At 50.9% G+C, this 26,612-nt stretch overlaps 3 protein-coding genes across 17 annotated transcripts; 2 read left to right on the top strand and 1 right to left on the bottom strand.

The window, feature by feature from the left end:
- The first annotated feature begins 4,493 nt into the window (after positions 1 to 4,493).
- Positions 4,494 to 8,740, top strand: LOC103642930 (polyadenylate-binding protein-interacting protein 11). The gene is made up of 9 exons (XM_020545531.3): positions 4,494 to 4,649; positions 7,074 to 7,118; positions 7,210 to 7,282; positions 7,372 to 7,484; positions 7,597 to 7,656; positions 7,736 to 7,783; positions 7,906 to 7,974; positions 8,451 to 8,512; positions 8,619 to 8,740. The coding sequence occupies exons 1-9, from the start codon at positions 4,494 to 4,496 to the stop codon at positions 8,674 to 8,676; spliced, it is 684 nt and encodes a 227-aa protein (XP_020401120.2). The 3' UTR covers positions 8,677 to 8,740.
- A 942-nt stretch (positions 8,741 to 9,682) lies between these two features.
- Positions 9,683 to 14,377, top strand: LOC100274055 (2-methoxy-6-polyprenyl-1,4-benzoquinol methylase, mitochondrial). 15 transcript variants are annotated; one of them, XR_004853436.1, is made up of 12 exons: positions 9,683 to 9,943; positions 10,052 to 10,208; positions 11,305 to 11,384; positions 11,454 to 11,533; positions 11,682 to 11,780; positions 11,938 to 12,067; positions 12,157 to 12,223; positions 12,338 to 12,792; positions 12,934 to 12,997; positions 13,340 to 13,484; positions 13,709 to 13,785; positions 13,859 to 14,377. XR_004853436.1 is itself a non-coding variant. In XM_008665413.2 (3 exons), the coding sequence occupies exons 1-3, from the start codon at positions 13,138 to 13,140 to the stop codon at positions 13,611 to 13,613; spliced, it is 273 nt and encodes a 90-aa protein (XP_008663635.1). In that variant the 5' UTR covers positions 13,004 to 13,137; the 3' UTR covers positions 13,614 to 14,377. The 15 variants fall into 15 exon arrangements, 2 of the variants coding, with proteins under 2 accessions (XP_008663635.1, XP_008663634.1); XR_004853435.1 differs by having other exon boundaries at positions 11,682 to 12,067; XR_004853434.1 differs by having other exon boundaries at positions 12,338 to 12,997.
- On the bottom strand, positions 10,057 to 10,953 carry LOC118473616 (uncharacterized). The gene has a single exon (XM_035963564.1). It carries the CDS (start codon positions 10,885 to 10,887, stop codon positions 10,309 to 10,311), a length of 579 nt encoding a protein of 192 aa, XP_035819457.1. The 5' UTR covers positions 10,888 to 10,953; the 3' UTR covers positions 10,057 to 10,308.
- Positions 14,378 to 26,612: the final 12,235 nt, after the last annotated feature.

Raw genomic sequence — 26,612 nt, forward strand, 5'->3', positions numbered from 1 at the left:
AAACGCTGATGTCAACCTTCAATCGCTCGGCGTTGCTTCTAAAACGCCGATATCGACTACAATATTACTCGACAGCTACTTCTGGAAGCGTCAATGTGATGCGCAAGTTATTCATCTACTATATCAAAAGAATCAGTTCAACAATCAGAGAAAGCGAGTCATCGAGAAGAGACCAACGACAGTTCTTCATTAAGGGGAAGTTAATAAGTTTACAAACCAACTCTTCACGAGTTGGTGCTTCCCTACTTCTACTCTACATTACTACTACTACTAAACTACACTATACTACTCTACATTACTACTACATTATTCTAACTACACTATACTAATATCTAAAGACCAGTGGCGTTTAGCCACTGGCCTTGCTGCTGCTGCCCTTGCCGCCGCCGCCCTTGGTGCTGCCCTTGCCGCCGCCGCCCTTGGTGCTGCCCGTGCTGCTGCCGCCTCTGGTGCTGCCCTTGCCGCCGCTGCCCCCGTCGCCGTCGCTGCCGTCACCGTCGCCGTCGCCACCGTCGTCGTCGTCGCCGTCGTCGTCGTCGTCATCTTCGTCCTCGCCGTCGTCCGAGTCCTCCTCGTCCGAGGAGAACTCAGACTCATCCGAGCCCTCGAGCCCGGAGCGCTCGACGGCCCGGATGTACGTCCAGACCTCCGCGGCAATCCCCTGGGAGTCGTCTGAATCATCAGACGACGCCGGGGGAGAGACGGGAGCCGGAGATCCCTCGGACTCGGAGGAGAACTCCTCCTCCGAGTATTCCAAGTCGCCGAAATCCTCCGACGGAGGAGTCGGCTCGCGCTTACGCTTGTTACCCTTGCCCATGGTGGAAGCAGACAGGGGAGAGGAGAAGGACGCAGTAAAGAACAGCGAAGAGATGTGAAAAAACCAGAAGAGCAAGGGCGTTATTTATAGAAAGGAAAGGCAACCGCTCACTTCCAACCGCGGTCACTGAACAGTCGCAAAGCATTCAATAAGCACTCCCACCCATCTGAAGACACGTCAGACGGCTGACGCCGTTTCATGCAGCACTACACCCATTGGGACTCCAGTCAACAGCGCAAAGGATATGATTACACTAGCCGTCCCATCACATTACTACTCAGAAGCAGCTGGCTAAAACACTCAGCGTACCAAGTCGTCCCTTGCCCACACCCATTGGGGGGGGGGACGCCCAGGAATTATCAGTATATTTTTCAAAACGGTCACATCCGTGCAGGGCACGCAGTAAATACCTCAAGACAAAAATGAGATATCAGTAAGGATCAGAGGAAAGCCAAATATAGCCAGCAAAGTACAAGATATGGCCGACAAAAGCGATGTGAGGACTAGACAGAGAACGTCCATCAAACGTCCAATCAGGTCGCAGAAGCAAATAAATTGCATTACCTAGCAAGATACGGATGGATTGCAAACTCGGCTGCTAAAGACAAAATATATGTTGACCTCTGCAGCAAAATTTTGATGACATAATGCTGACCTCCAAAGCATAATGCGAATAGCTTCATGCCAATTTTTGTAAGCAAAAGAAAGACCTTCGAATGGATTATCCTTAAAAAATCCATTTGAAGGTCGGGGGCTACACCCATTGGGTGCACCTCCGGTGCACCCCATGGATTATCATTCTAAACCGATATAGTGCCGACTTCTAAGGCGTGGGACAAGATTGAAAAGACCAATCCTCAACCGAGATACAGGAGCGCACATGGAGATAATTTCTGGGGAAGACCTTCGAGTAGATTATCTTCTAAAATCTACTCAAAGGTCGGGGGCTACACCTATTGGGTGCACCTCCGGTGCACCCAATGAAGTTCAGAATCCTACAAATCAAAATGCCGACCTCTAAGGCACAAGCACAGAACTAAACTTCGGTCGAACGAGTGATCGGAGCAAGAGAAGACAGCAGGAAGTCATTTTTTGGAACTTGGATCTTTGGGTTGATTACCTCTAAATCAACCCAAAGATCGGGGGCTTGTGGGGGATAGATATCCCCCGGGTTCACTAAAGAAATAAAAGACCTCCCGAAAGGCCCAAAGGCCCAATAAATCGTAAGGTCGTTCTTTCGTGGGCCTGGGGAAAGACAATCAACAAAGCAGAGAAGACGTAAGACCGGATTGGAGCAAACCCGGACGGCCCACAACGTCGAACGAGTAAATCTCAACAGAGACCCGACTTTCCCGCGTTGAGGCCCCCATGCAATGGAGCCATGCGAGGATAAGTCGGCGAGGATTACGTAGGGATAAACTCAAGAGGTTCACTACCTTTCAGCTACTTGTTGTTATCATATCCACGTGTACTGCCCCACGGTCGAGTATATAAGGCCTAGGGGGCACCCCTTCAGAACGATCGACCCTATTTTTACTAAGCCACTCACGTAAACTCTCTGTGCCTTCAATCCAGAGAGCCCTCTTGTAACCACACTCAAATACTCACCAGGACGTAGGGTGTTACGCATCTCTAAGCGGCCCGAACCTGCAAATCTTGTCCACTGTCCCTCGTGCGATCGGCACGAACCATTTTGCTACAGTCGTTGACACCGTCCTACTCCTAAAAACACCTTGAGGGGTAACCCCGGGTGTGCGGTCGGACCCAAAACACCGACACTATTAAGGCCCCGTTTGGTTAGGGGTGACTAAAGTTTAGTGACTAAATTTTAGTCACTTTTAGGCCCTGTTTGGTTCCTTTAGTTACTAGACTAAATTTTAGTGACTAATGTTTAGTCGCTAAAGTACCCCGTTTGTTTCCAATGACTAAAACGGACTAAAGAGCATTAATTGTTGTGAATAATGACTGTTTTACCCTATTAATTAATGGATGTTTGCTATAAGAAGAAATTGGAGAGGGCAAATAAGTTAAAAATACCACTTTAGTCCCTTTTAGTCACCCCTTTGGTGACTAAAGAACTAAAGTTTAGTCACTCAATTTAGTCACCATGTTTGCGTCATTGCCTCGTTCACAGCTTTGCTAAGTTGGTAACCAAAGTGCTAGCAGCTCGGTTGGCACCCCACCTGCCAAGTATGGTCTCTATCAACCAAAGTGTCTTTATCAAAGGAAGGAGTATACAAGATAATTTCCTACTGGCGCAACAACTTACCAGATCCTTACACCACACAAAAGAGCCTCACATCCTGCTGAAGTTGGATATTTCTAAGGCCTTTGACTCAATATCCTGGCCATTCTTGCTTGACATGTTACAACACTTGAGTTTTGGTCGAATCTGGTGCAACCTTATTAGTCTGCTGCTTTGCACTTCCTCTACACGGATCCTTGTCAATGGCGAGCCTGGGGAATACATTCTGCATCATAGGGGTCTTCGGCAAGGCGATCCTTTGTCCCCCATGCTGTTTATCCTTGTCATGGAGGCTTTGAATGCTATGGTCAGTTAATATTTTAAAACCATATGTGGTATGACTAAGATTAAGAGTTCATAAGATAAAAACATTATAACCTTATTAAACCTTTTTAAAACTTTTAGAAAAGATATATGTTATATATCTATGGTTAATGAGTTATGAAACACATTATTAAACATTAATTGATGAGAAACTAATTTTATAAGGAAATATAATGAAACAAATAATTACATTTATTTTTATTAATAAAACACATGGCCTATATCTCTACTACTTATTAAGTAAGCAATAGTAGTCTGCCTCTGACATGTTCTGCCAAGGATGTGTTCTGCCGTTCTGCCCCCAGAGCCGTACGCGCGACGACAAAAAACTTATCTTGGTGCAGCACCAGAGTAGGAGGAGTCGGAGTGAACAATAGTCAATCCACAAAAACGCTTATAAGACACGTTCCATCTCTCTCAATAGCCGGTATGGCACTAATTAAACAAACCCATAACAGTGCATGTGTCCTACGATTTGTGCGGCCCAACGATTCGTGTGGCCCAGCGATTGGTGCGGCCCAGTGTCCCTCGCCAACGATTTGTGGTTTCATGCAGCCCAACTTCCCTATGCGAACGACGCCTGTCATCCTCTTCGGCAACCTTTGCCTCTGCGACGGCGCCGCACGCACGAGCTCCACTCCCGTGACCTCCTCCCCCATGACCTCAACCGCTCCGCTAGCTCTGCCACTTCCTCACGCTCCCTGTGCACGACCTCAACCTTGCCCGATTCAGCGCACACGAGGGAGAGGAACCCAAGGCTCGCACATGTCGAAAACTACTCACCGCCGTCTTGCAATTCGCAACTGCCGCCGCCCATGGCCGAAACCCCTCGCCTCACCTCGTCTCTCCTCTCTACGTGTCGGAGCTCACCCCTGTACGCCCCCAATAAGCCACCGCGCGCCCCTCAGCTCGGCTGCAGCGCCTGCTCCTCTTCGGGGTCCGCTCCCTCTCGGCTGCAGCGCCTGCTCCCTCTTCGGGGTCCGCTCCCTCTGAGGCATACTCGACGCGTCGCAAGAGATCGGGTCGCCTCCTCGCCGTGTTGGAGCCTCGGAGAACGACCTCCCGTACCAAGTGCGCGTCACCGCCGACGGCGACCTCGAGACCGTCATGCACCCCAAGCTGGATGACTTCACCGCCGATGGCCGCAAGTCCCCCGACGTCGAGATCCCTGTCGACGCGCCCACCATGATGTGGGACTTCGCCGTCACCGAGGACCACACCAACATCCCGGACCAGCAGATCGTGTTCAAGGTTCAGGAGATGGTGCTTGGCTGCTCCTCCGCGGTGTACGATAGGGACAAGACCGCCTCTTCCCCCTCCCCGCGCTTTTGCTGATCGGCCTTCAATTTCTCAAGGTGAGTTTAGTCAAAACTTTCTTCAATATGCTTTTGCCTTTTGTGCCTTTTGTGTGCTTGGCTGCCTGTGCTGCAGCGAGCCTTTAGTATTGTTCTTCTCTGGTGATGTGGTTCATCTTTCTTGGGTTCACCTGCCATGTGCTTCTGTCCGCTGTAGTGTGGCATCTCTCCTTTTGTTCGTGTGTTTTGTGTCATGGCATCTTATGTTGGGGTAGGATCTATAATATCATGTTGCTGGTTTCATCAAAGATGTTTATGGACTGTCTGATCACCTACGGAGCAAGGGTTCCTTACTAGGAAGTGTGACCTTCAAGAGAACTGTTTTATGGTTCCTTCTGTGTAGTGCCACCAGTAAAGGACAATAAGTAGCCAGACCATGCTCCGTTGTAGGCACTGCTAGAAATACTGGGTGCCTCTGCTTTCTGAATTCCTTCATTTGTCTCAAAATTCCATATATTTTTGGGTGCAAGGAACATGTTCTATTCTGTGAAATACCTAGGGGACCATATTTGGTTGATTCCTGTCAAACTCTGGGCACATTTGTCTCCATTCCTTTCATGTATGCCATGGGAGATCTTGACTTTACAAGTATGCCAGTCATGCTGACACTCCTGCTTGTCATTGTACACTTAATATCTGTTTGACTATCTGTAGTTGGCATCAGTGCTTACAATCATAAGCTTTGAGTGAACATGCGTGCTGGGAAGGAATGCTGATATGCTTAGCTGTGCATGAGTATTGCTGTTGCAAGCTTTAGATATGCAGTGTTGTAGTCTTTAGTGCATGTATTTTCTAGAATAGCAACACTTCTATATTGCAGAATGCAATCTGATAGTTTATATAGGAACAAATAAAGTTGATTGCTCTTTGGCATTATAGTACAGCAAGTGCAACACCTTGCGAAGTAATTTTCTACCTCATTGACATTTATAGGCTGGCTATTCATACACTGTATTGCATGTGTATAATGAATTTACATTATCAAAATAGTTGTTAATTGTTACGTACTCCATTATACACATGTAAGCAACTTCGTTGAAGCATGGTCACCATTTCAGTCTTAAATTAATTCTGTTGAGGAAAATGTATATGATGCAAGTTAGTATAATTCAATGTCTTCTTCATTGTCATAACTAGGTTGTTTGGTACTAACAGGCCCTGCCCTGTGTTTCACCATACCCTTGTTGCTTCGCAACTTATGGAAACAATACTATCTTGTTTTCTACAACCTGTTCATAGGTTTGCTTGAGCTTTAGCTTGTAGGACACACATTATGGATCTCTAATGTTGTTTTAAAGTCATTGTTATGTTAAGGCCTTAATAGTATATTGATTTGTTGCACTTGGCTCTTGGCCACTTAGATGATCAAGACCGTGTCTTGTCTTTGATCTTGCACCTATGGTATTGCTCCTGGTGTAAAACGTTAATGGGCATATGCCCTGTTCTTTCTCAACATATGGAACATGAAGAGGCCTACACTACCTTGCATTGGGAGTTTGAGACAAAAGGCTTTTGTCATTGTTGTGGATGCAGAGCACAGAAACCTTTTGCAATGCACATATTTAAGTCTGGCTCACTGCTTGACTACTAAGATAGTGTTTGCTGATGTAGTTAATCATACTACTGATTTATGTGAAATACAAAGTGATTATGAATAGAGAATAGTCAACGTTTCTTAGTACATGCAGTTGTTGCCATATTTTTTTTAATTGCTGTGCCCTTTTCTTTCTTTTCTGTCATACCTGATTGTGTTACTTTTTTTCCAATTGAAGTTGAAAAGGTTGGGTAATGTATTAGGGCAATCTTTAATTCTTTATCTAATTGTTATATTCTATATGTTAGCTTCTGTATGTACTATGTAGTACACATTTTTTTCTCTCGAACGCGTAGGAGAACTGCACATCATTATATTAAGGAGGAAAAGGTCCAAAATGGACCAAGACAGTATACAAAGCCACCTCACGGTGGCCATAACCTAACATACATAAAGGGATCCATAACAAGGATCAGCTCAACCTACAGCCACAGCCCGCAGGGCAGCAATGCCCTTGGCTCCAGCTACACGCCAAAGGAAAATTTCATCTTTAGCCACATGAAAGGCAGAGGACACATTGGGAGCCTGTCCTGAAACACACAGTTATTACGATGCTTCCAAATAGTCCAAGTGCCTAACATGATCAAAGAGTTGAGACCCTTCCTGCTCTGCGCACCGACCATCATGTTGCACTGTATCCACCACACTTCACAATTAGTGTCTCCAGGTCACATAATGTTGAGTTGCTAACTAGCAATTATATGTAGTTTGGGTGCTAATTTGTCTTCTGTTGTTCAGGTTACTGAAGAAAACCTGGCGGCACTATTTATAAATTGTGGACATGTACGAATTTGTGGGACACTTGTAAATCCCATTACATTCCCCATTTGTTTTTGTTGCAACCGTGTGTAATATTTGGATACGCTGTTTGAAGGTTGTGGACTGTCGCATGTGTGGAGACCCAAACTTAGTCCTTCGGTTCACCTTCATAGAGTTCACTGATGAGGGTAATATATCCATATCCAACCAGATTTCAATTTGCTTACTTTGTGTAATGAATCTACTGTTCATTGGGTAATGACCATCCATGTTCCAGAGGGTGCAAGGGCTGCTCTGAATCTATCAGGAACTGTGCTCGGATATTATCCTGTCAGGGTTCTGCCATCAAAAACTACCATTGCACCAGTCAATCCAACATTCCTACCCAGGGTATGCAACCTTCAGGAATCAACATACTTTGTTTTAAGTTCATGGCTCAAGGTTCATGCTTGTTTCTGGTATGCTCTTTAAAAAGAGTTTGGCATTTTTCTGTGATCTGCAGTCTGATGATGAACGGGAAATGTGTGCGAGGACTATTTACTGCACAAACATTGACAAGAAGGTTCCCTACCTACACTCATGCTATACCACTAGCTGTTCATTCTGTCATTGTTCTGTTTTAATATATGCACTTGCTGCAGGTCACTCAGGCAGATCTAAAATTGTTCTTTGAGTCTATATGTGGAGAGGTTGGTCATTCTTTACTTCAAACTTCCTTTCCCTGGTGTACAGTTTGTGTTGCTTAAATGTTTGCAGAAAATGACAATTTAACCATCACAGTATAATTGGCTCATCGCAATGACTGCTACAGGTCTTTCGGCTGAGGTTGCTTGGTGACTACCATCATTCTACTCGCATCGCTTTTGTGGAATTTGTGATGGTTAGCTAGCAAACCTTCTTCATATTTGTGCATTTATTTTGAGGGAAATACTTTGCGCAGAAATCGCCTACAGTGCGCGGTTTAAATATGTTTTTAGCGTTATGTTTTTAGCTGTTTAAAAATGATAAGAATACGCTGCTTGAGATTCGAGTGGATCAAGTTTGGTTGGTCAGTGCCTCCAAGTGAAGGTCTGCTGTTCAAATGTCTAAGTCTGCGTGCTAATCTACGCTGACTGTCTAAGACTGAGCCTTTTTAGTGGTCCTAACTCTGGTAGAAATGTTAATACCCGCGCCTTGTCATTGTGTTCCTTTTTCTTCTAATTAAGACATTTCCCAGTAGCTTGTGAAGGCAGGGGCTCAATTCAATGTATTTGTAAAAATCTGCTGGGCCCCCTTTTGTTGTAACATAACTGTTACCTCTTTTTTTTCAAGAAACAAACCCCGATGGTAAGAGACATTTGCTTCTTAATATTTCAGGCGGAAAGTGCTACCGCTGCCCTGAACTGCAGTGGCGTGATACTGGGATCCTTGCCAATAAGGTAAAAACTCTGACCATTAGACACACACACACTCTGCAGTGGTATTAGTGGACACTGTATATAACAGAGCCGGCCTACTGCTGCATCTCGCTGTTTTTATTTTCAGGGTGAGCCCCTCGAAGACTCCCGTGCGTCCCTGTGCGCCTCGCCAGCTGATGCACTAGAGGTGTCCTAGGTACAGGAGGTGTGGAAGGCACTGCTTATATATCATCATCATCATATATATATCTACTACTTATTAAGGCTCTAAGAGTAGCCTGACATTCCCTGTTCTGCCATTCCTATCCTGCCATTCCCATGTCGTTTCGTTCCCTGCCATTCCCTTCTCTCACGCCGGTTGTCATTCCCATTCCTGGTCCTCTTTCTTAGGCCCACACTGCCATTGCCATTCCCTGCTTCTCCCACCAGCCATGCGGCTGATAATAAAATGACCAAAAAAGGGACACCACATGGGAATCGAACCCTAACCAAAACGCAGGAGACACAACTCGCCACTCCTAACCAATAGCACCCATATTCTTCTCTGTTACACAAAGAGCTTTCGTTTATTTCTAGGCTTTCTTAGATCCATCTCTTCTCACCGCTTCCCTCAAACCAGTCTCTCCTCCACGTCTCGCAGTCAACTCGGTCATGCGTCTGTCCCAAGACCATCTCCACTCTCCCCAGTCACCCAACTCGGCATGTCAATATCCATCACTCTCCTCGCAATCTCACTTTCGTGCATCACATCGCCCCCGTCGTGCGTCCCTCGCCCGGGTGCGACGTCACCTCGCAACCACCCCTCTCGCTATCCACCGGCGCCGCTGCTCGCCACGAAGCAACCGTAAACGTGCCTGCTACATTCTTAGGAAGCTAGAATGTAGCTTTTACTGGTGGAACACATAGCACTTGCCCCCTCCATCCCAAATATCACTTTCTTGGTGAGTCAAACCGTTTTAAGTTTTACAAAATCTATAGAAATTTACTAACATTTAGGATAATAAATAGGTATTATTAGATTCATCATAGAACAAAATTTAATAACAAAATCTATACTACTTATTAAGACTACAAAGGTAGCCTGCCTTTTTGTGTTCTGCCTTCCGACGATCTCAACCGTCTGTTCTCCCGCCTCCGTTTTGGTCGTCCGTCCGATGCTGCCCACGCTCGCGTGCGTCTCCCTGCTCGTCGCCCACCACTCTCCTGTCCCCAACCTCCCCCCACCTCCCCTGACCTCGCTCCCGAACGGCTCGCCCCACATCTACCGCGTGCCAGCCGCCCTCGCTCCCGTTCAGTCCGTCTCCCCCCTCTCTCCATCCAAAGCCTACGCGCCGCCGCCCCGCCACCGGGCGCGCCCTCGTTCTCCTACCTAGCCGTGTTCTCCAACTGCCCGCTCGTCGCCGCGGTGCTCACCTTCGCCATCGCGCAATCCATCAAGGTCCTCACCACCTGGTACGCCCTCTCCCCCTATCTATCTCCACGCGGTGCCCGGATCTGAGCTCCCTCCCTGACGGGATCTGCATCTGCCCACCCTCCTCCGCGCGCGCGACCGACGTGCAGGTATAAGGAGAACCGGTGGGATGCGAAGCAGCTGGTGGGCTCCGGTGGGATGCCGTCCTCGCACTCGGCCACCGTCACAGCGCTCGCCGTCGCCGTCGGCCTGTAAGAGGGGCTCGCCAGCTCGCTGTTCGCCACCGCCGTCGTCTTTGTCTCCGTGGTTGGTTACCCTCCCCACTCCCCCTCTCCCTTTCGACACCAAAAAAACGCACTGACCATCTTTGGCAAGCTGTCGCCCACCCCACCCCAAAACCCTAGCTCTATTCCATCGCTCCCGTACTCCCTGTTGCGGCGGTTGAGAACAGTGGCGACAAGATCTCATGGAGAGAAGCTATGCGGACCCCAGGAAAGGTGAAGTCGTCGTGCGATGGTGGAGATGGCCGATGGGAGGCTCCACCAACCCTAGGGTGCGGCCAACAAGACGCTACTCGCCACTGCGTGGGTCGGCAGTGAGATCTCAGGGAGAGAAGCCATGCAACCCCATGAAAGGCGAAACTGTCGCACGATGGTGGAGACGACCGGCGGTAGGATGCAAGTATGAGCATTTGGCAAAGAGAGTATTCCTCCCCATGCTCCCGCTCCCTCCTGCACCCCACGCTCGCCGACGAGCCGCTCGACCTCGTCGCAGCTTGCCGAGCCATCATGCGCCTCGGTGCGGTGGTCAACATCATCCACGCCGTCAATCGCTTGTTGGTCCTACGCTCAGTGCATGAGTCCTTCAACTGGCGGTGGTGGAGCAACCGTACTACCACAGCGCATACACAGGACGTAGAGAACAACTCCAGAAGGTGAGCCCCAGATCTCCGCTGCCGTCTTCTCGCCTGAAAAAAGAGGGGCATCTCTATCGCCACCAACCACTAGCAGGCGGCGGACGCTGCTCGCAGGAGGTAACGGCGTGCATCAGGGTAATATATTGCAAACAGTTTAGGGTTTCAGTTTCATTCACGAGTTTAGTACATGATTACTGTATTTTCTCGTTGGATTCTGAGCTCCCAGCCTGATGATTAGCGTTGTTTGCACAAAGAACCGAGATATGTCGTCGAAGACCACCTAATTGTTTCTCATGGCAGACTTGCTTGCTTGCTCTGGCTTGGTTCATTGACAATTTACCACTTCCTTAGTTCCTCTGATCCTCTGTTCTATCAGTTATGGTGTAGTTTTCCTCTGTGAGAAGAAACCTGTAACCACACATACACGCACATGCATGCCACTCATTGTTTGGTTCATTTAGTTATCATTTACTTTTGGCATAACAGGCACAATAAGCCACTTCAGGCTTCAGTCTGTTCTGTGATCAGCAGAACATTATGGGCTCTAAAACAGGAGGACTTTTGAGGTATTTTGATGCCAAAATTTTTAGACATACCATCATTGAAGTTGCTCTGATCTGTACAACATTTACAAGATTTACAGAGCTTCAACTAAGTCAACTTGTTGAGTCGCTTGTTACATATCTTTTGCATATGGGAAAAAATAATAGATAAGGTACTTGGAGTTGGCAAACAATTGTTTGATATACCCTTTTCATATGCACTTGTTTTTTGGTTACCAACCTGCTAGCTAATAACAAGTTTTCACTCATCTCTACCATTTTTTGGAATGGCGGCGTCTCTTCGCTATATGTCAATCAAAGAGGTAGTGTGAGACACATATTGGCAACTGACCAAATGACTTCAGATATTTGGGGTCTCATCGATGTTCAAACAGAGAATGCACAAAGTAGTCAGAAATGGTAATTATATTGTCATTGTTGTTGCTGGTAGTGATGTTACTTGTTCTACTATCACGAAGGAGAAATTTGATCCAATTGGTGGGCCTTTGCCTAAACTTTCACAAGCTAATTCCAAGCAATGTGTCTGAAATCTTTTTCTTGTGTTGGTAACCACCAGATGCTTGTCAATTGTCAAACTTATTTTGGTTGGCTTATTTTCAAGATTAAATGATCTCTGGTAACTGAGGAGAATGTTGTAGATGTTGATTTTCCTTTTAGGAAGGTGAAGCTCTCCGATGTGGTAGGGGGTTAGTACCCCTTTCCTCTCCTCTAGCATGCTTAAGGAGGTATTGTTGGGCTTTTTATACTGATACTCAGTTGTATATATGTTTCTCAGGAATGGAAAATGTGCATATATGCTTCTGATTGCAGTGAGATTAGCCTCGTCCAAGTTATGGGATCTGGTATGTTAAAGGATTCTGCCTGGTTATATTGATTTTATTATTAGATAATTAATTTCTCTCATAGACACACCTGTGTTTTACTTAAGCATGTTTTGATTTTGTTTCCTGTTTTAGCCATGAACTAGACAAGATTATAAGTTTACAGAGGCCTTACATCAAGAGAGTACAAGATTGCCATAAGGAAGTAAAGTCTTTGAGAAAAGTGACCTTATGAGAAGCTTGAGAAAATCAACTTGTGTGTGAGAAGTTTTGTCTACTTGTGCTAATTAGTCATATGATATTTTTAGTCATGAACTAGACAAGATCAGAAGTTTAAAGAGGTTTTACATCGAGTACAAGATCGCCATAAGGAAGTACAAGTCTTTGAGGAAAGTGACCTTATGAAAAGTTTGAGCAAATCAACTTGTGTGCGAGAAGTTTTGTCTACTTGTGCTGATCAGTCATACCTTGGAATATTGCTGAATTGTTGCCTTTGTTGCTCATTGGCTTCAATACTTCATACACCATCAAATGAGTCATGTGCAAAATTCTTCGAAGCATCAGTTCTTGCTCTAGAAGAACTTCATCAGGTGATTACTCTTTTGCTTTCCTTTATTGAATAATTAGCACATGTGCGTTCAAAAAAATTGCCACATGAATGAAATGATATATTCTCGAATTATTCTATTGAGTTTTTTTGTTTTGATCACAACACCACCCTGGCGCGCTAGAGGCGGGGTCGAATCAGCAACGACGGCTGACATGACGCTACCCATCCAGTTGCTCACTGCTCAGGTTGATCTCCATGCTTGAGTTCTTGAAATGTTCTGCCTTAGGTGTGAATTACCATAATTGAAGTCTAGGGATTATTCTTGGTGCCTTTGTGATTTTTCTGATCATGAAATGGACCAGAGTTCCAATCTCTGTTGGTTTAGATGAAGTGGCAAGTTTTTGTTGTGTGTGTGTCTCTGATAAAAGGCACCCATATTTATGTCTGTGACATTAATCCAAATATGCTAAATGTTGGGAAAAAGTGTGTTGCAGAAAGAGGTCCCGAGCATGAACTTTTCTAATAGATTTTGTTGCCTCTGTCTCAAGTGTGGGTTATGTTGTTCAACAGTTGGTTTTTATTTCCAGGTTATAGCGAAGAACATTGTCTTAGCTGGATACAAGGAGATGCAGAAGCTCTGAGTTTTGAGGATGGATCTATGGATGGTTACACTATCGCATTTGGGATCAGAAATGTGACACACATTGAGAAAGCTCTATCAGAAGCTTACAGGTCGGCTAATTTAGAACCCTAACAATTATTATTGCTCATGTTTAAATTATTACTGTTTGAACTTCAGTATATGTGTATATTCTTCGTGATTAAGTTTTTTTTGTCTTCGTGTGCAGTATCATGGATTAAGCTTTTTTATATTTTACCATGTTTGTTTAGTTGATGGTTCTGAAATGTCATTACTGTCATATCAATTGGCATATTTCAAAATTTTTTTTGCTTAGTTGATGGTTCTAAAGCAAGGGTGGAGGTTCCTATGCTTGGAGTTGAGTCATGTGGATGTCCCTATTTTTAAATAGATGTAAGTTTCGTCAATCATGTTTACTCGTCAATCTTTAACTGCTCTTTCAGATTTTCTGCCCTTCTTTTTTCAGTTATGATGCTTACTCGTTTTCTATGATTCCGGCTATTGGAGAGCTGGTTGATGGTGATCGGCAGATAGAAGACAGGCAACATGCTAACCAGGCCTGTGAACCTTAAACCTTGGCAGGAAAAGTTTGCTCAGATGATTCAGGAAGCCGGATTCCAGAGGGTGGAATATGAAAACCTCCTGAGCGGTGTAGTTGCCATTCATTCTGGACTGAAACTGTAGAGCTGAATACAGATGGTTGTTTTTTCATGGGTGCACCGATTCTACAATTAGTAGTATTTGTTGTTTTTTAATGAATTCTATAATAGGTTCGGTGGCTTGTAAAAGCAGCTGGTGCTGGCTGTCAGCATCATCACAATATGTAGAATAAGTAGTATTTGCTAGAAGTATGTGCTGGAGCAGTAGCGTCAGTGGCTATTTTGGCTTTTAAGCCAGCTGACCTCTTCCATTTGTAAAGCTTTTTCTTGGAAACGTGAAACCATCCAGAACATCAAATTAGTCTTATCACATACCTCCTGCAATACATTTTTTTGTTCTGAAAACAATGTCAGAGTTAAAATAAGATTGACTTAGCATCTGAGCTGACTTACCATCAAGGCAAAGATGTATTCACAGAGCAATAGCATGCTCGCTACCTTGGCAGCTTGGCAAGAAACCTCATCATGTCCACAGGCTGCTTCGGGATCAGGAGCCGCTGCGTGACGTCTTCTTGGGTTTGGCCGGGAAGAGGCACGATTACAACGGAACATTGGACTCGTTGGACGGCACGAGCCCTAGGTTGCTGTTGTTGCTGCCACCATGGCCAGACGAGCTGTCGTCGTCGTTGTCCTCTGCTCCACCTCCGCATGGAGACCCTTGATGTGGTCTGCTGCCACCATGGGCAGACGAGCTGTCATCGTCGTTGTCCTCTGCTCCACCTCCACATGGAGACCCTTGATGTGGTCCAGCCCCATCTGCACTCCTGCTGCATGTTGAGGACCTCCCCTGGAAATTAGCGGATTAATACGACATGAATTGATGATCGGCCTTCGTGTCTAGCGCCACCGTGATCGCCCATATGTCGCACACAGTGGCGGACATAGAACTAGAATTTACGGGAGCCCAAAAAGATCGTATTACAAAATTAAGCATGCCCATAAAAAACAAGTATTACATAAAATTAAAGTTTCATACCAATATACGATACATATTCAAAAAATAAACTATATGAACAAAAAAAGTAAACATATCATTGATTTTTTATTGGCCGAATCAAAATCTCTACAACTTATTAAGGCTGCAAGGGGTAGCCTGCCTCCCTTGCATTCTGTCGTTAGACAATCTCAGTCGTATGTTCTATCGTCCTGTGATCTAAGCCGCCCGATCCCATCCACCGACCCCGTAGACATTGTGCTCCCTTCCCCCACGAAATCCCCTTCACTGCACCCAAACTACCCCTCTCTGCGCCCCCGACATCCATGCTGCCTCAGCCGGCCGTCCAGCGCCCTCTCTGTGCCTCCCTCCCCACGCCGTCTAAGCCAGGCGCCATCGATGGTCCACCGGAGGCGGTAGGGGCGCATGCAGGGTCATCGGGTGGTGTGCGGAGGACCAGAGGCGAGGGCGCGAGGCGATTGACGAGAGGCAGGAGGGGGAGCCGCTGACGAAGACGACAAGCCTGGGACCGCCCCACCGTCGTTGATATCCCGAGCCTGAGCGCCGCCGCGTGGCCTGCGTGCCAAGCGCGGGTGGGGGAGGGAGCGCGAGTGGGAGCATCGACGCTGAGAGGAAGACGAAGAAACGACAACGACTGTGTGCATTCGCTGGAGCTGTGAAAAGGTTAGATGACTGCAGCGGTGGAGGCTTCTGTTGGTCCAGGAAAAGCATTGTAGCTCTCCTATATCAAATTTTTTAGGAGGCGAGATATACGACGGCTAGCGTTGTGGGCTGCACGTTTCCTCCTTTAATTTGGTGGGTGGGGAGCTGAGAGCGAGAGCAAAGCTGTGTGATGCGGCTGCTTCCTCCCCTTCCCTTCCCTTCCCTTCCCTTCCTATGGGATGCGCGGAACAGAACTATGAACAAGGCAGGGTACGCGGCAGGAGCACTAGGAACGCCTCAACCGTTAGACTGACTAAAGGAGCAGCCGAGCTTCTGCGGATGAGTTGTGTGTCTGTGTGTGTTACAAAGAGAGAGAGAGAGGGTCAGGTCGGAGTGTGCTTCACTGGTGGAGAAAAGGAACGGTGGGGGAGAGGGGTGATGTGGTCTGGTGGATCCTTAAAAAGGTGATCCGTTCCCGTCGCACTCCACGGCGGCTGCCTTCACGGAGAAGGCACTATCAGATATTTGAATATGAAACTCATCAAATTATTTCCTTTCCATTTATTATTGTTACTAGGTAAGTGCCCGTACGTTGCAATGAAAACATATAATATTATGATAATTTATATACAAATGTGTGTTATAAGAAAAAGATTTTATAAATCCTAGCTAGCCATACATAAATTTTATTATTTTAATATAGTTATTTCGCCACTACATTGCAACCATCGGTACCATGCAAACTTCTATTTATGATTTTAATAATGCTATATCAATTACATCATTTAGATGCTAATATTATCACAACAAATTATAGACTTATACAAATCTTCTGTTAGTCCAGCTAAAAGGGTCTCGACACTGAGACACCTTACATCTTTTGGGAAGAAGTGCTATGAAATCAGAAACAAACCTTCATTGACGGTCATCTTGTGATCTCAGCATCTTACCTACCCTAACCATTGATGACGGACATGGCGCGTGTGATGGATGTGTGCAGGAGGCACCGTCGTCGTCCCATTCACCCTTCTCTTCTTGGCTGTGTACATGAGTCGTCGTCGTTGGTGTGATTCTACATGACTGGCTGCTCACTTTTGAACCCTGTTTACAATCTTTAACTTGCAGCTCCCCGCCTGGTTGTTTTATTAAATGGATGATTTGGTAATTTTACTGACGCTTCTTTATTCTGCTGTGATAGGATTTTTTTTGAAACTTCAAGCTTCGACGCCCGACCCTTTGCATTTGTGGTATAGTGAAGATTGAACTATCGGGGAGAATGCAGAAATAATTTACAGATGATAGGTACTACATATGGTGAGTTCTCAACCTTTGATGTCAGTGTTGGTTGGTCACCTGTTTTTTGTTCATGGACTCATCGAACTGGCGCTCGCTTGTTTCTATGTATAGACAGATGAGGCAACTGGCCATGGTGTATATGCTGCTTCGACCTATGCAGTTTATGGATGAAGACGAAGCTGACCTACAGATGCAAGCATTGTTTTCTATGGACCAGATCTTGTGTATCCAAATTGAACGGATTGTTCTGATAAATATAGTGTGAAAAGATAAATTATAATATTTGTTCTTGTGCGTCACCGCAACACATTTTGGTGGGTTAATATGAACTTTGATATATTTTTCCAATTATATTCTAGGCTCTAACCAACTGATCCAAAATGTCACATTGATTGATCCGTGGATTTTGATACTTCTGAATGGAGATGTGTGTTATGTAATGGCATCTGTATAGAGAGACAGTACACTTAGGGCTGGACCACTGACGACGAACCTCTGTGCAAACTTTGTCAAGGACTTTGCAAGTAACAACTCCTTGTGTTTCGAAGTAAATCCTGTTTTTTATTATAAACAAATAATATTTGGTCACAATAATATTGCTTTACTTCGTTTAGTGGAAGGCTTGCAAAGTCACCAGAATATTTTGAAGATTTATTCTGTGGTCTAGCTTGTTTCCAGGAATACAGATTAAGAACCAGTGGTAGGACCCTGTGACAGTTGATTCTTCTTTCTGTTATCAACATAAGTGAACAATTTTGTAGGTGCCATTGAATAGTTAGGACTATTTTCAGCTATATAAAATCAAAGAAAATTGCAAGTTAATTCACATATATGTAATAAAGTTTTTAGTAATTATATGCAGGCACTGTTTGAAATAGAACGTGCCAAGTGCTCCCAATGCAAGCTCAATTGTTGCAAGCTTGTCAAACACATTAAACTCTTACTCTTGAAAAAGTGAGAAGAATACAACAGAAAGGTTGCTCCAAACATTGCAAGTACAAAGAAACTGTGCGTGTTGCACATTGATATCATGATTTTCCATGTTCTTTTGCAAATCTAGGGCTAACAGACGGCTCATCTTAACAGTATAACACACATTTGTACATAAGTTATCATAGTATTATATGTTTCCGTTGCAACGCACGGGCACTCACCTAGTTATATTAATAAAGCTACATTCATAACTAACATTTTAATTATAAAAAAAGAACGTAAACACTAATTCCTTTATTTTATCTTTTAGGAAAAACTAAATTGGATGGATTAGTTATGCCTAGAAAACTAAGCGATATATATGACATGGACTAAGTTCGATTAATAATTAATTAAGCCTATATAACTAGTTGTGGAAAATTGAAATATAAATCTAATTAAAAAGATTATAAGAAAACATAATTAATATATTACTCATGTTTACCTTTAGTTTAAGAACATGTGACATAGATATTTAAAATGAAAACTATATTCATCAGTATATTATTAACTATCATTTTAGTTATGAAGGTGTCGGCGTTTCGAGACAGGGGGGTCCCTAAGCCGACGAGTGAGTGTGCTGCGTGCCCCAGCCCAGATGGGTCGAGCGCGTGGGCGAGCGCGAAGGGGGGAGAGGCGAGGTGGCCGGAGTCGGGCGTGAGAGAGGTGGAAGTCCCGCGGCCTTCGTGTTCGTCCCGCGCCCAGGTCGGGTGCGCTTGCAGTAGGGGGGTTACAAGCGTCCACGCGGGTGAGAGAAGCGAGCGGCCCCAAGAGAGCGCCTGTCCCGTCCTCGGTCCCGCGCGGCCAACCTTCTCTAAGAAGGCCCTGGTCCTCCCTTTTATAGTCATAAGGAGAGGATCCAGGTGTACAATGGGGGGTGTAGCAGAGTGCTACGTGTCTAGCGGAAAGAGAGCTAGCGCCCTAGGTACATGCCAATGTGGCAGCCGGAGAGGTCTTGGCACCTTGCTGGCGTGATGTCGTGGCTGTCGGAGGAGCGACGGAGCCTGGCGGAGGGACAGCTGTTGGAGCGGTCGAGTCCTTGCTGACGTCGCCCTGCTTCCATAAGAGAGCTGAGGGCCGCCGTCGTCACAGAGCTCGTGGAGCGCCATCATTGCCCATCCGGCGGAGCTGGCCGGATGGGACGCCGGCCTTGTTCTCCGTGACCCGAGTCGATTCGGGGTAGGATGATGATGGCGCTTCCTGTTGACGTGGCGGGCCTGTGCCCTAGGCAGGGCGACGTGGGGGCTCCTCCGAAGCCGAGGTCGAGTCTGTCTTCCGTTGCCGAGGCCGAGCCCGAGCCCCCGGGTCGGGCGAGGCGGAGATCGTTTGGCCGAGGCCAGGGCGGAGTCCGAGCCCTGGGGTCGGGCGAGGCGGAGATCGTTTGGCCGAGGCCAGGGCGGAGTCCGAGCCCTGGGGTCGGGCGAGGCGGAGTTTCGTCGTCTTCCGGGTCTTAGCCCGAGTCCGAGCCCTGGGGTCGGGCGGAGCGGAGTTCGCCGTCTTCCGGGTCTTAGCCCGAGTCCGAGCCCTGGGGTCGGGCGGAGCGGAGTTCGTCGTCTTCCGGGTCTTAGCCCGAGTCCGAGCCCTGGGGTCGGGCGGAGCGGAGTTCGCCGTCTTCCGGGTCTTAGCCCGAGTCCGAGCCCTGGGGTCGGGCGGAGCAGAGTTCGCCGTCTTCCGGGTCTTAGCCCGAGTCCGAGCCCTGGGGTCGGGCGGAGCGGAGTTCGCTATGGCGCCTTTGGCAAGGCCTGACTGCCTGTCAGACTCACTCTGTTGAGCGGCACTGCAGTCGGAGTGGCGCAGGCGGCGCTGTCCTTCTGTCAGACTGGTCAGTGGAGCGGTGGAGTGACGGCGGTCGCTTCGGCTCTGCCGGGGGGCGCGTGTCAGGATAAAGGTGTCAGGCCACCTTTGCGTTAAACGCTCCTGCAACTTGGTCAGTCGGTGTGGCGATTTAGTCAGGGTTGCTTCTGAGCGAAGCCAAGGCCTCGGGCGAGCCGGAGGTGTGTCCGCCGTAAAAAGGGGGGCCTCGGGCGAGACGGAAGTCTCTCGAGGTCGGCTGCCCTTGGCCGAGGCTAGGCTCGGGTGAAGCGTGATCGAGTCACTCGTGTGGACTGATCCCTGACTTAATCGTACCCATTAGGCCTTTGCAGCTTTATGCTGATGGGGGTTACCAGCTGAGAATTAGGCGTCTTGAGGGTACCCCTAATTATGGTCCCCGACAGTAGCCCCCGAGCCTCGAAGGGAGTGTTAGCACTCGCTTGGAGGCTTTCGTCGCACTTTTTTGCAAGGGGACCAGCCTTTGTCGGTTGCATTTTGTTCCGGTGGGTGCGCGCGAGCGCACCCGCCGGGTGTAGCCCCCGAGGCCTCGGAGGAGTGGTTACACTCCTTCGAGGTCTTAATGCCTTGCGTAATGCTTCGGCTGGTCTGGTCATTCCCTCGTGCGAACTGGCCGTAGCCCGGGTGCACGGTCGGGGCCGAAGCTCTCGGGCTGGTATGTTGACGCTGTCAACGGTTTGGCCGGAGCCGGGTTTGCGAGAGCAGCCCCCGAGCCTCCGCACAGGGCGAGAGGACGATCAGAGACAGACTCGTCTTTTTACATACGCCCCTACGTCGCCTTTCCGCAAGGAGGAGGGGGGAGTGCGCCATGTTACCCTCGATGGGCACCGAACATGGTGTCTCCGGTGAGCTGCAAGCGGGTAATCCGAGTGGACGTCCGTGCCCCGTTCGTTGGGGGTCGGCTAGGGGCCCAGAGGCACGCCCAAAAGTACCTGCAGGTGATTTGCCGGACCCGGTCCCCTGGCGACGGGGTCCGAGGGCTCGATGCCTCCCTCCGATGGGATTCCGTTACAAGATCGTTCCCGCTGGTCTCGGAAATGTCCTAGGGTACCTCGGGAGCGCAGCCCGAGCCTCGGTTATGTATCGAACGTACCCCTGGTCATCCCTCGCTCGGTGTCTGAGGCGACTGTGAACCCTTCGGGGGCCAGCCTTCGAACCCCTGATCAGTAGTGGGCGCGGAGCCCGAGTAGCCTGAGGCGGCCATGGAACCCTTCGGGGGGCTGGCCTTCGAACCCCTGACCAGTAGTGGGTGTCGGGCCCACGCGATCTGAGGCGACTGTTGAACCCTTCGGAGGGCCAGTCTTCGAACCCCTGATCAGTAGAGGGGGGGCTCGGAGCCCGGTTCCTTCGTGGTGAAGGATCCTTTTCGGGGTATCCCCCTTTCCCGGTCCCTGTTGCAAGAGATAGAGAAAGAGGAAAAAGGAAAAGGGTACGAAATCGAATGACGTGGCGTACCTCTTTTTGACGCGGTTATTACGGCGAAGGCGAAGCGTCGTCCGCTTCTCCTGCCAGAGGCGCCGCCTGTCCTGCCGTGGAGTTAATGCGACGGGGCGAGTGGTTGGCGGGGCGGCCGTTACGCGTGCGCGAGCCGTTCGAGGAACGGCTGTTCCGCTTCGCGCTTTTTGAATCCCGCGTCCGGTCCGGGCGGTGTGCTGGAAACGGTTTCGCCCTGGCCTTCATATACTTGAGAGGGGGTCCGGTGATGGTTCTTCGCTCTGCTCCCTTCTTTTCCCTTTAGGTTTTCGCAACCCGGGAAACTTTAGTCGGAGAAGAGAGAAACCGCTCTTCCTGCCCCCCGCGCCGCCATCTCCTCCATTTTGGTGATGGCGGATCGAGTGACCATAATCCCCCCGCGCGATCCGTGGCCCTTCTCCACGGTGACGGCGAGTGATCTGGAGGAGCTGGTCGGCGAGGGTTTGCTCCGCCCCCTCACCGACAAGCAGCGGCCAGAGTGGATTCTTCCCGTGGGCGGAGCCGCTCCGTCCCCACCGCCGGGGTACGTCGTGAGCTTCGTCTCCTTCCATGAGCGGGGATTTGGTGTGCCGACGGTCCCCTTTATGCGGGCCATCCTATTCCACTACGGGGTGGAGTTGCACAACCTCTCCCCCAACTCCATCTCGCAGGCCGCTATCTTCGTAGCGGTATGCGAAGGGTACCTGGGGATCGCCCCTCATTGGGATTTGTGGACTCATCTCTTCCTCGCCGAGCCTTTCGCCTTGTCGACGGGGGAGAGGAGGATCCGTGCAGCGGTGCGGGCCGGCGGCTGCATTCTCTTGTTGAGGCAGTCGCGGGCGTTGCAGTACATTCCTGCCATTCTTGCGTCTTCGAACAAGGGGTGGCAGCGCCGGTGGTTCTACCTCCGGAATGTCGGTGAGTTGCTCCCACCGTTCTCCCAGCGAGTAGTTACTGCTGCCACCGACGCCTGGCGCCACGGGACCCCGCACGAGAGGCAGAAGAATCTCGAACCCCTTCTCCAGGCCCTGAAGGAGTTGCGGGAGGGGGGACTTACCGCTGCGGGAGTGATCGCCGCTATCCACCGTCGGAGGGTGCTTCCGTTGGCGGAGCGGCGGCTGCCGCTCTGGGAGATGACCCCGGAAGCTGACTGGGAGGGCTCGAGAATGTCCCCTGATCCTCTCCCCTTCAACGCCCTCCAATGGCGGGTGTCGACTGCGATGGGGAAGCCGGACCCCCACGCATACTCCCAGCTTCGGATGCGCCCCGACTAGGGGTGTGTGACTTTGGTGAGTGTTCGCTCCTTCCTTCTTCGTATATCGGGTCGCTCCGGGTCCTTATGATCGGGTTCCTTTCTCCCCTCCTTTTAGGATGTGGGGTGGCACAAACCCTCCCAGCCACGGGTCCCGGAGGACGCGGTGGACCGTGCAGCGCGGCGGGTCGCCGCGGAGGAGAAGAAGAAAAAGAAGGACGCGGAGAAGGCCCGGGCCCGCGAGCGGAGGCGGGCTCGGGACGCCTTGGAGAAGCGCCGTCGCCAGCAGGAGAGGGACGGACTCCCGAGGGAGCCGTCGCCGGAGACGCCCGACGACAATGATGACGATGATGATGATGAAGAGGATGACATGGCCGCCCGTCTCGGCCTCAGCCCCGGCTTGGGGTGTGGCCAGGAGCCGTCGAGCCAGCCCCCGAGCGGGCCGACTCCGTCAGCCTTCGAAGTCGGGGCGTCGGGCTCCCGACCCGAGGCACGGGGGCGAACCGAGAGGTCACCTGACCCCTCAGCCGGAGGAGCTGAGGCAGCTCCGGAGGTCCAGGCCAAGGCGTCTGTTCCCCAGGGGCCGCCGCTCGTGTCGGTGGCGCATGGGGGTGACCCTCAAGTCGTCGCGGCCGTGCCCGGGGAATCTGCTTCCCGGGCGCCCCAAGCAAGGGTGGTGCCGAAGGTGTCGGCGAAGCGGACCTCGGCGGCTGTTTCGGGAGCCGGGATTTAGGAAGGCTCCCCCCAGGCGCGGTGGATCATGGCCCGAAGTGGGCGAGTATCTCGGAATGTCTTCGTCTTGGCTTCCCATTCATGTGTCTCGGTCGTGATCGTTCTTTCCTCCTCTCTTTTTTTTCATATCCAGCAAGCGAAGTCATGGCCAGACCGACCTGGCACCCCGGAAGGCCCTCAAGACGGCGCCGGACTGTGTGGCCAGCGCCATTCAGCCGACCCTTTCGCGGGGTACTTCACCGCAGGGGTCTCGGGCGTCGCCAATCTCTGAGGAGCGGGCTCCCGAGGCCGGCTCTTCAGCCGAGGCGGGTATCGTGGTTGAGGAGGCGGCTGACGCCCACGCGGCCCTGAGGTCGCCTGTCGTGCCGGTCATGCCGGCGCCTGCCACCACCGAGGTTGCCGCCGTCCCTGTCGAAGGGCGTCCAGTTGCCGCTAGCGTCGGGATGGCTGATGCGTCGGCGCCCAAGACCTCAGAAGAGGTGGGCGTGGAGGCGCAATCCGTCCAGTCGGGTGACAGCCTCATCGCTGTGCGGCGGAGCCCCGAGGCCCGGCGCCCGTTGCTCCGATTCCGGACCCGCGAGGCCTCGGACCCTGTCTTCGTTCTCGATGATGAGCAGGAGGACCAGTCCTGGGGTGAGCTCCGCGAGTGTGCAGAGGCAACGGTGGGGTCGCTCCGGTCGTCGCTGGAGGTTTTCTGCAGAGACGTCCCCAAAATCCTCCAGGTAGCGGTTTCGGGCATACCTTTTTTCCTTCTGTGAGCGAGACACTCGTCGTGACACCCTGTTTCCTTTCCCCAAGATCTGACGGACCGGAGCGCCGCCAAGTCGTCGTTCATCCGCCGCGAGGTTGATGTCTGGGGCTCGCTGCGATCCCTGAGGTCCTCGCTCGCCGGGGCTACCGCGCGCCTTTCTCAGCAGGATGCCAAGGTGGCGGACCTCCAGCTGCTCTGCGTCGACCTGAGAGCCGAGGCGGCAGCAGCGCGTGCGGAGGCGCAACAGCAGCGATCGGAGCTCGTCCAGGTCGTCGAGGAACGGGACCGATCTCAGGGCCGGGCTGCCGAGGCCGAAAGCCGAGCCGAGACCCTTGCGGCTGACTTAGCCGCGGCCCAGGTCGCGGCCTCGGAGCATCGTGCCCGAGCCGGAGGTACGTCTTGGTCCTCCCTGGTTCTTGTTCTTGTCCGTTTCCTTTGCTTGTGCTTGAGGTATTTCTCCTGGTTGCTTGCAGAGCTTGAGTCCGCCCTTGACGAGTCCGCCAAGGCGCTTGCCGAGGCGCTTGCCGGAGCTGCCGAGCAGAGGGAGGCGGACCTCGCGGCCATGTCCGAGGCCGTCTCGGACTTTTATCGTGTCCTCGGCTCCGGCGACGTCCCTTCAGGAAGCTCCCCTCAGAGCCGCCTTCGAGCCTTAGGTGATCACGCGCGCGGCAGAGTCCGCGAAGCGCTACACCACGGCGTCAGGCGGGCCTTCGCCGTGCTTGCTTCCCACTACGTTGTGGACCTGGAGCGGGTTAGTGAGGGGTACTGTCTTCCTGACGAAGACGATGCTGCCCTAGCGGAGGTCCAGCGGCTTGACGCGGTCGCCGCGGGTCCGAGCGCGGTGCTGGCGACCACCTTTGAGGCGGAGATCCTTCCCCCTGCGACGTCACCGGAGGCCGAGATGGACCCCACCGACGGCGGGGATGGAGCTGGGGGCGCGGCTCCTTCCCAAGGCGGCGCCTAATTCTCGTTTGAACAGTTTCTTGTTGGATGTGCGTCTCACCGCGGCTGCTGAGGCCTGAACACTTTGTCTTTCTTGCATGAAGTCGTACTCTCCTTTCTTTCCATCTGCATGTTCGTCCTGGCTTGTCAATAATAGGGTGGCTTCTCGAGTTGGGCCATTCTTCGTGGCAGGTGATGAGTGAGGTATCCCTAACCCGGAGGCACGGGAGTTCCTCGGCTCAGTCGGCCTTGCCATTTACATGTACCCGCGTTCGCTCCTCGAGACCCTGCTTCTGACATAGCCGAGAGAACGTAGCCGGGAGAACGCAAGAGGCCCCTTTTTTGATTGGAAATTTTTGACACGGAGAAGTATGCCCGATCTTGACGCAGAGGGGTTCCCCCTTTTTAGCCCCCGAGGGAGGGTCGGGCTCTGCCAAGGCGAGGCCGACCCTTCCTTGATGACCGAGGCGCAGAGGCTGCCTGACGGATCGGGCTCCGGCCCGGATATCCAGCGAGTGCTTGGCGACATCCCTCGGTATGCCGGGCATGTCCGAGGGACTCCGCGCAAAGACGTCGGCGTTTGCGCGGAGAAAGTCGACGAGCACTGCTTCCTATTTGAGGTCGAGCCCGGAACCGATCCGGATCTGCTTGGTGGTGCCGCCACTGGAGTCGAGTGGGACGGCCTTAACCGTCTCCGCTGGCTCGAAGTTGCCGGCCTGGCGCTTCACGCCTGGCACCTCCTTGGAGAGGTTCTCCAGGTCGGCGATGAGGGCCTCGGACTCGGCGAGGGCCTCGGCGTACTCCACGCACTCCACGTCGCATTCGAACGCGTGTTTGTATGTGGGGCCGACGGTGATGACCCCGTTGGGGCCCGGCATCTTGAGCTTCAGGTAGGTGTAGTTGGGGACGGCCATGAACTTCGCGTAGCATGGCCTCCCTAGTACGGCGTGGTAGGTTCCTCGGAACCCGACCACCTCGAACGTCAGGGTCTCCCTTCGGAAGTTGGAGGGCGTCCCGAAGCAGACGGGGAGGTCGAGTCGCCCGAGGGGCTGGACGCGCTTCCCAGGGATGATCCCGTGGAAGGGCGCAGCGCCTGCTCGGACGGAGGACAGATCGACGCGCAGGAGCTTGAGGGTCTCGGCGTAGATGATGTTGAGGCAGCTGCCCCCATCCATCAGGACCTTGGTGAGCCTGACGTTGCCGACAACGGGGTCGATGACGAGCGGGTATTTCCCCGGGCTCGGCACATGGTCGGGGTGGTCGGCCTGGTCGAAGGTGATGGGCTTGTCGGACCAGTCAAGGTAGACTGGCGCCGCCACCTTCACCGAGCAGACCTCCCGGCGCTCTTGCTTGCGATGCCGAGCCGAGGCATTCGCCGCATGCCCTCCATAGATCATGAAGCAGTCGCGGACCTCGGGGAACTCTCCTGCTTGGTGATCTTCGTTCTTGTCGTCGTCGCGGGCCCTGCCACCCTCGGCGGGTGGCCCGGCCCTGTGGAAGTGACGCCGAAGCATAACGCACTCCTCGAGGGTGTGCTTGACGGGCCCCTGATGGTAGGGGCACGGCTCCTTGAGCATCTTGTCGAAGAGGTTTGCACCTCCGGGGGGCTTCCGAGGGTTCTTGTACTCGGCGGCGGCGACAAGGTCCGCGTCAGCGGCGTCGCGTTTCGATTGCGACTTCTTCTTGCCTTTCTTCTTGGCGCCGCGCAGAGCAGACGCCTCGGGAGCCTCTTCCGAT

This window comes from Zea mays, chromosome 10, assembly GCF_902167145.1.
Source record: "Zea mays cultivar B73 chromosome 10, Zm-B73-REFERENCE-NAM-5.0, whole genome shotgun sequence".
In the NCBI taxonomy this organism is placed as follows: domain Eukaryota; kingdom Viridiplantae; phylum Streptophyta; class Magnoliopsida; order Poales; family Poaceae; genus Zea; species Zea mays.

Bases quoted from the DNA above. Each gene is read 5' to 3' on its own strand.
- LOC103642930 (XM_020545531.3), top strand. From the start codon at position 4,494: ATGCACCCCAAGCTGGATGACTTCACCGCCGATGGCCGCAAGTCCCCC. The intron at 7,283-7,371 runs GTAATATATCCA...TCCATGTTCCAG, and splicing joins CATAGAGTTCACTGATGAGG to AGGGTGCAAGGGCTGCTCTG. The intron at 7,485-7,596 runs GTATGCAACCTT...TGTGATCTGCAG, and splicing joins ATCCAACATTCCTACCCAGG to TCTGATGATGAACGGGAAAT.
- LOC118473616 (XM_035963564.1), bottom strand. From the start codon at position 10,887: ATGCCCCTCTTTTTTCAGGCGAGAAGACGGCAGCGGAGATCTGGGGCT.
- LOC100274055 (XM_008665412.2), top strand. From the start codon at position 13,138: ATGAAGTGGCAAGTTTTTGTTGTGTGTGTGTCTCTGATAAAAGGCACC. The intron at 13,253-13,339 runs GTCCCGAGCATG...TTTTATTTCCAG, and splicing joins AAAGTGTGTTGCAGAAAGAG to GTTATAGCGAAGAACATTGT. The intron at 13,485-13,858 runs GTCGGCTAATTT...TTCTTTTTTCAG, and splicing joins GCTCTATCAGAAGCTTACAG to TTATGATGCTTACTCGTTTT.